This window comes from Sipha flava, unplaced genomic scaffold (genome assembly GCF_003268045.1).
Source record: "Sipha flava isolate LNK unplaced genomic scaffold, YSA_version1 66_pilon_pilon, whole genome shotgun sequence".
NCBI lineage: Eukaryota > Metazoa > Arthropoda > Insecta > Hemiptera > Aphididae > Sipha > Sipha flava.
The window spans coordinates 16562-25494 of NW_020273606.1; the positions used below are offsets into that span (position 1 = coordinate 16562).

The 8933-nt window shown below is 24.7% G+C and overlaps 1 protein-coding gene across 1 annotated transcript; it reads left to right on the forward strand.

Moving 5' to 3' along the window:
* Positions 1-3513: 3513 nt before the first annotated feature.
* Positions 3514-7874, forward strand: LOC112691772 (26S proteasome non-ATPase regulatory subunit 8-like). The gene is made up of 10 exons (XM_025566166.1): positions 3514-3587; positions 4139-4285; positions 4350-4548; positions 4813-4941; positions 5000-5144; positions 6860-6932; positions 7031-7133; positions 7195-7390; positions 7474-7659; positions 7722-7874. Exons 3-10 carry the CDS (start codon positions 4541-4543, stop codon positions 7857-7859), a joined length of 978 nt encoding a protein of 325 aa, XP_025421951.1. The 5' UTR covers positions 3514-3587; positions 4139-4285; positions 4350-4540; the 3' UTR covers positions 7860-7874.
* The last annotated feature ends 1059 nt before the right edge of the window (positions 7875-8933 follow it).

The window sequence follows — 8933 nt, forward strand, 5'->3', positions numbered from 1 at the left end:
CGTTATATCAGGGGGAGGACACAACACGGCGGCAACGAAATCAGCGGCCATTTTAATTGAGGTACTTTTGTTATCAAATTGTAATCAGTAATAACTGATATTCGTTATTAATTGTAATTTCAATTATAGTAATTGTTCAATATGTGATCTACCAAACAGTGTGAAACATGGTGACTTACTGGGTACTAAGAAGTTTTTACTTGTAGATCATTTTTTAGATAGTATGTCTACCATAATACAGGTCCATATGCAGGATTTCAGAATGGAATGTGTTTAAAAAAAAAAAAATGTATAAAATAGATTCATCGATGATTAAATAGTATTATACAGGTATTTATACATTTTTTAAGTATATTAAAAACGTTTATATCGATATAATACTATAAAATGCAAATCATTGTTGTAGTAAATTTACAAATACAATTGTAATACATTTACAAAAACACAATTTGTATTTTTTTGGTAATGATGGGAGGTCCGGGTTGACCCATGGTCATACCATAGTATAAGACTTATAAGCCCCTCAAATCTCAAACTCTTATTGAACCTAATACCTTGAAAAATAATACTACTATTAGTAACATTTGAAAATGCGCAGTAGCTTATAAAGAATATTACTACCGTTTCATGATGGAATAAAATGGCTGACTGATTTCATTATTGTCCTATTTGTTATCAGAGTCCATTCTATTTTATTCTGTGGTTATATGATGGTATATATATATATATAATCTATATGCAGTCGTGTGTACGGTGTGGCGACGCGTCGCCATGCGCAATCGATTGTGCGATTCTCTCTCACTCGATCCTATAGTGTATACTCCATAGTGTATACAGTGTTGGTTACTACAGTACACAAACCTGTGTTTTACTTGAAAACAAATTATTTTTGATGTGAAACATCTGATGGCGCGGTACGGCAATGAGACCGACTGAGGCGTGGCGACGCTCCACTCGTGGTTCGTCGGTCCAATTCGCCGAAGTTAGGCGATTTCCTCTTTAAGCGCGCAATGTCAGCGTACCGATATAATATGTACACCTATATTGTTACATACCTATATGTATAATATGTTGTTTTAAACTAATATATAATATCGTAATAATATATAATATACGTATATCGTATATATATAAATATTATTTTCTATTAAAATATGAGTGACAGAGAAAATAGAACGAAAATATTGGAACGAGTTCACGACAATAATTGCCATACCGCGCGCCGTTCTCAGTAATTTTCATAATTGAATGTATTTTTATTGTTTAATAATTATAACACGTTTACTACAAGCATACTATTTTCTACCTGATATTTATTATATTTGTAATTATTTTTAAAATGCAAAAAGACCAAATAATAGACTTTTTATTAATTAGTGGTTAACTAAATATGTAATACTGTAATATAATTAGTTTTTCAATAAAAGGGTTTTTCTTGTTTGTTGTTGTATGGAGTTTATGTTAAATAATTTTAAGTCTCCCCAGAATATTAACTCATAAGCCACTAATAAGTAATTAATTATTTTATTTATACTAATAAATACTTTATTAACTCAATAATCTAAATGGACGCTTGTTATTGTTGAAGCGGTTATAATAAAAATTATTACAAAAAGAAAATTGTTGATGTTTCACACCTGCCAGGCGTCCCACGACGGCTCATTTTTTTATTAAAAGGTTTGGGTTCGGGTTTCGGTATTATAAGGTTCTAAATAGTATTTTTGAATACATATTTAAAAATTAAATATATGTTACTGGTATTATGACATTATTCTAGCAATATGGCATAATATATAAAAATAAATTTCTCAAAATTTCACTCTTCAACTAATTTATATATATATATAAATCAGAATAAGTTTTTTTTAACAGCTACCGCGGTTATAGGGAAAATTGTAATATAATCATAATAGATGTTATGGAATTGTATTAAGTAACTTCTTTTTATCTGTTTTTTTTTTTTTTTTTTATATCAAATACCTATTAGCCATACTACTCGTTTCAAAATATTTCTGTACAGTAACTTTATAATTATTACATTTTTAATTTTATTGTATGTATTGTAATTTGTATTTGTTTTTATATATTAATATTTATTTTTATATATATCATCATATTTGACGCCATATTTGAATAAAATTACCTATACCCGAATAAAATAAATGTATTATTATTTATGTTTTTTTCGCATCCATTTGTCCTAGATCGCAAATTATATTATTATTATTATTTTTAACATAATCAACACAACAAAATAAATTTTTCTTTTTTAAATAGGTATTAAAATAATAAGCCAATCAGTTTTTTGGTTGCCTTACATGAATATAAAATAACTAGTCTTTTAGTTTATACAGTAATTATATGATATAAATAACATTTAAATAAATTTAGTCTTTGACAGTGTTGGGACTATCTAGATAAAATTGTCCAAAAGATAATCTAGATAACATCCAAATTATCTTTCATCTTTTATCTAGATAAATCCAGAGTACTTCTTATACTTATCTTTTTTCGTTTTTTCTGTCGTTAGATAATATATGTTAAATCAAGCAGTGGTTCTTTTTTTTTATTAAAATAAGATTTTATTATTTTATTTAGCCATTTTTCATAATTTGTCATACAATAATAATTGAAATATGTGAACTGTGACATTTACATGTATTTTAAAATCGAAATTATTACATTAAAAAATATTTTAATACAAATTTTAGTACAACCAAACGTAATATACTTGTATACTAGTATATTATCTTCATACAACTTAATGTTTACTTATATATCCAAATAAAATTTAGTTAAAAAATTATGAATAATAAGACCACTTAGTAATCAATACTTGTTCAGATATTAAAATATAGGTAGGTATAATAAATAATAATTTAAATTAATAATTTATTAACTTATTTACTTTTAAGAATAATAAGAATATTCCATCAAACCTTAAGGCATTAAATAAAAGAGTTATTTTTAAATTATAATCAAGAGTCAGACCTTAAATTTTATTTTAAATAATTATCTTTTATCTTTATCTTAGATAAACCTTTAGTCATTATCTTTATTTTTAATCTAGATAAAAATATTGGTTATCATTTCCAACACTGGTATTTGAATCTTTTAAATAATAAATACATATTAGATAGAAAAACATATTCATTCGGCATGTTTCTATTTACTCTAAAATTAATAAATCTAAGTTCAAAATGTCATTATAAATTATACAATAGTTATAATGAGTTTACTCTTACATTAAATTAATTTACACAACTATGTCTGGTCGTGTAAAATAGTTTTGGTGAGTTAAGACTTTGTTTCGATACTATTAACTGATAACGAATTTGCACTTAATTTTTGGAGGTAAAATATTCTTATCAAAATAAATATTTTATGAGTATTTGTTTTGCTAAGGAGGTAAAAGTAAATAGTTGGTACGGTTGTTAACAACATTTTCAATAATTTGATAAAAGAAAAATTCTCAAAAATAAAGTTCATTTTAACGTATCCAATGGTAACTATATTATCCATAGTTAGGAGTTATTATCAAAAAGTGTTTTTATTCACCCATCAGTTTCTATTCACCTGGTTTTACAGTATGTAGTAATGTATAATATTATAGTATTGTAATTAAACTTAAAAATAGTTTTTAATAATATGAGAAAAATAGCAAAATAAAATTTAATTTCTAAACTCATAATGTTGTGATTCAAATTTTTATTTATAATAATAAATAATAACTATTTATTTGGCCAAAAACAGTTTTTACATGTTGAAGAACAGTAATATGTATAAATTAAATTAAGTTTTAACTATACATAAGAGGATATGTTGTCCAATTCACCACTGAGATGACCCTTGTATTGGTGAAATTGGAGTACTCGTATTAACCGGTTTGGCCTTTAGTCATCCGTCTGTCAGCACATAATATTAAAAATTATGATCAAAAATTACATTTAAAAAAAAAAAATTATATCTCGAAAATTTATTTATATTTTAAAATTTTAAGAATAAAAACATAATAATAACATAATGAATAATGTTTGTTAAATCCAATATTTTTCATTTTATAATGAGGGTTCCGGTTCTTTGAATATGTAAAAGTTCGGTTCCGGTTTTCAATATTTTAAAAATTCTTGTGTTCCAGAACCGGTTATTATGGGTTCGGTTCTAGCCGCTGTCAAGGACAAACCTAAAGTGGAAACTACGTAAACAATGGAAAAAGTAATTCACAAGAAATAAGTTTACACTCATTTTTAAACTTTTTTATGGCATGGCTGAGATTTAAAAACTGGTGGATACATTTAAGTTCTAAGGCTATTACCAATCTATTTAAATGTATAATTATTGTGTTGTAGGTTTAACGTTCATACTATGGCTTACAAATGTAAATTAATAATGAAAACTTCTTCTATTTCATTCAAAATTTAAAATTAATTTCACCTACCGATGTATTATCACCATATTACAGTGCAATATTGGAGTGGTCGTATTGCGCGCACTGTCAGTTATCGATGTTGTGTCACAATCATATGCTCTTGCTCTGCGGATGCTGAGGTGATAGACAAATTTTTTCTTTCGATATTTTTTGTTTCCCACACTATAACCTTACTGCTAGACACAATTAAAGATATATAATATATCTTTAATCGTGCTGCCAGAATATTATTGTTATATAGCATCTGTAAGCTGTTGCTATATTTTCAACAGTCATCGCGTTATCACTACGTACACCTGATATACAACTTGATATCTTTCAATGTATTTGTCATTGTCAAGTCCCGCCCTCTGAATAATAAGTTATTATCGGAATTCTCGTAGGTTCTTCTTTGAGCCGAATCCCCGTTCCCATCAATTTGAAATTGTCAACGTCGGACCACGAACAGTAAAAACTGCGCCTACAGTCGTCAAACTAGTCTGTTGCGAGAATTTTGATAACGTTGTGTGCAGGTGAGTTTCTCCCATTGTCCATAACCGATTATTATGTTAAACTCTGTGTGTTTGTTAGTAGACCAATCGCGCGAAGTTCACGTACGAATAACATTATGTCTTCCTTTTACGAGATAACAAACCTGTTCTGGACTTTGAAAATGGAGTGGAACAAGACACAACCCGATTTCAAGAAGTGTAACGACATGTTGATGGATATCAAGGTGACAAAGCATAGTGTTGTATATGCTAACATAATAAATGATTTTTTAACAATAATTAAATAAAAGAATATTAGCAAATAAATTAAATGAGGTAAAGTAGTGTTTTTGTTAGTAAACTTTAGGTGACCAAGGAGAGTGTTAGTGTTTTTGGTTAATGTTTGTAAATGTATCACAGATGCATTAATTTTGTGTATATTATAATGTAAAAGGTTTTTTTTTATGTAAATTATTTGTTATATTTTTGAGTGTTTACAATTTCTAACTATTTAATCTGATTCTGATCTGAAACCGTTTAATTCATGTCAAATATAAATAAAGGTTTACCTTTACAAGATCAGTATACAATTATTGTTGTTATTATTACTATTATGGTATTAGATTATGACATCCGTGGAGACACCCTTCATTTTCTGTTCATGAGTTCCAACTCCATGTTAGGAATAATTGTCATATACCAATATTACAAAGGTATGCCTCTATCTATATATAAGAAATAAATTGACCATAACTTACCCGGTTTCAGTTTGGATTTCAAAAGTTGATAAGACTACTTAACTAATTTAAATTTTACAAAAACCATAAATTATTTGGTTTTAAATCAAAATCTTATTTAACAGTAAAATATTATGAATATTCATTAGTAAAATAAATTAAATGAGCAAACATCCATTATTATATAATAGAATGTTAATAATATTTTAATATTATTAAAACAAACACAAAATTAGTGCATCTCTCTGGCTACCATATACATACATATATGACTTCAGATACTAATACTCTACAATGGCTTTAAATGTTGCTTATAAAAACGGTGTTTATATATATACACTAATAGTTATAAGTAATTAGTAATTTATTCGTCAATAATATTAGTTATTAACAACATAATCATTTGTTCTGTTTAATTATTGGATAAATCCTATATTGGAAAATGTATTCTTGCTTAAGTCTTTTAATATTTTTTAGTTAATTAATTTCACTAGATGATATTGAAATTGATAGTAGAGATTTCATCAATTATATATTATTATTTTAATGTTTAACTTAATTATAAATCAACTATTATAGTAATAACCAATAACTACTTATATCCATAAAGATGATTAGTTTAACTAAAACTTATTACATATAAATAAAAGTAAATATTTAGTAAATTTTTAAAAGTAAAATCAGTGGTAGAAAATGTTAACAATATTTAAGGTCATTAAAATTATTGATTTTTATATATTGTTATTTAGATACATTTACTTAAAATAAATATATATCAAATATTAATTAATTACTTTTAATTATTTAATGTTTTTTCTAATCATTAATTAATATTTAGGGATACATATTATTCAAGAAATGTTCATTATAAATTAATGTCATTGGTGATAGTCTGATATAAAAACCAAAACAAGTCCAAAAGAACTTCTCTCGTTAAAATGTATGTTATCATTAATTTATATAAATCAATGAATCTGCCTCTATGAACTCATACATACTGAATTAAATCATAAAGCTTTTTTTTATCATGATTCTGCTATTTATCGTAAAAACATTTGTGTATTATGATTGTATATACTTTAATGTGAACAGAAAAAATGATTGATGAATATTAAATTTATAATAATATAGAATTATTTTAATGATTAATTATATTGAATTTAAAATAAAAGTTAACTATTAAAGTGAACTTATGAATATATTAATAATTTCTTATTATTTAGATTGGGATGATTAATCATAAATTTTTACCGGTAAATGTGGAAGAACCAGATCTAAGAGAGTATTTTTTTACAAGTAAGTTTATATGAAAAATTTTAGATTCTGACATTCCAAAAATAACAAAAAATATATTAGTTTTTTCAAAATAATAATCTAATTACAAATATTTGCAGGAGATATTTTAGAAATTGGTGTTCAATGTAGCGTTGGCATGCATGATATTTCATCTTTTGAACGATACATGGCTCAACTCAAGCCATATTATTTGGACTACAAGTAAAAAAAATTAATGACATAAATATTAAAAAATGTTAAAAAAATAATTATTTGTATAAAGGGACAAAATATTACCAAAGTCTCTCAATGAATATCATTTGTTTGGTCTAAATTTATTGTTTTTACTCTCGCAAAACCGAATAGCCGACTTTCATACTGAATTAGAGCTACTCCCATTTAATATAATTCAAACTAACCCATATATTATTCATTCGGTTGCTTTAGAACAGTATTTGATGGAAGGCAATTACAATAAGGTAATCATAAACTTATAATTTTATAAATTTTAAATGTTTTTTTGTCTTATATTATATTTTATTATTATGAACTCAATTTCTAGATATTTGAATCAAAGAATAATGTACCATCCCATACTTACAATTATTTTATGAGCATTTTGTTTAACACAGTCCGTGATGAAATTGCTAAATGCTTACAAGTAGCATACAAAAAAGTGTCCATTGTTTCTGCTATGGAAAAACTAAATTTTAACGACATTAACGAAATGAAAGAATTTGCTATTAAAGTAAAATTATTTAATATAATTCAGTTTATTTTTAGTATTAATAAATAATTTTTAATGCTTAGAAAAATTGGATGTTGGGGAAAGATAATTATTATGTGTTCCATGTAGAAGGAGAAAAAGATACAATACAACCGTTGCGTGCTGAAGAAATAGTTAGTTATACTTGTCAGTATACTAAAGATTTAGATATCATTGTATGATCATTTTACCTTTTTACTCATATTTTAAAATAATTTTAATTTAATTCAATTATATTATATTATAATCTGATCATTTTATTATTAGAAACTACCTCAACTTTACAAATATTATTATTAATATTATTATTTTTTATTATACTTAAAGGCTCCAATAACTAAGTTGTTAGCCTACATTTATATTGATATACATTACTTATTGGTTGCTTAACTTAATTAAGGTGGTTACATTTTTTTCAAATATTATTGTTTATTAATAATAACAATTATTTTATTGAATTTTATGAATAAAAAATATCTGATAAATTTATAATAATATCCTATGTCCTAAATTCCCAATTTTTAGTTAATATTATTATATTATTTAAATAATAATGCTTTGGTTCATTGGAAAATAGCTAAAATTGATTTATTTAAAATTAACCATAATATCTTATAGACTTTTGATTTTGCTCATGAAACAAACTGTGAACGCTTCTTATTATTATTTATTTATTTGTTTGATTTGACAACAAATCAACAATACAGCAAATTAAATAAGATAAAATTATGAAGATATATAACATGAATAGGTTTAAAAATAATAATAATTATGATAATGATAATAATAACCTCACCTCTTATCAAAATGATAAATAATTATTTTGAAAATGTATAAAAAAAAATTAAAAAAATTATACTTGAATTACCTATTTTCTCCTTGCCATTTATTCCAATATTGTTACATGAAAAAAAAAATCTCCAACTCGAAATTATCACATACCATGTATCTAAATAACGACTAAAATGCTTACAACATGATTATATTATTTAAAAATAATGATATAGTCAAATTTATTTTTAACTTTTTTTTAAACATTTAGTATAATTAATATACTATTAATATATTAATATTTTCAATATTAAAATAGTGTATGGGCGAAATAGAAAAAACAAAAATTTGTATGCATCGCTTACTAAAAATTATTTATGTTTACTTATTTTTATTTAGCAGACTTTAAATCGTATTCTCAAATGACAAAGCATTGTAGCGAAGTCTAATGATAAATATTTTTCATTGTGTTAATACAGTGGCGC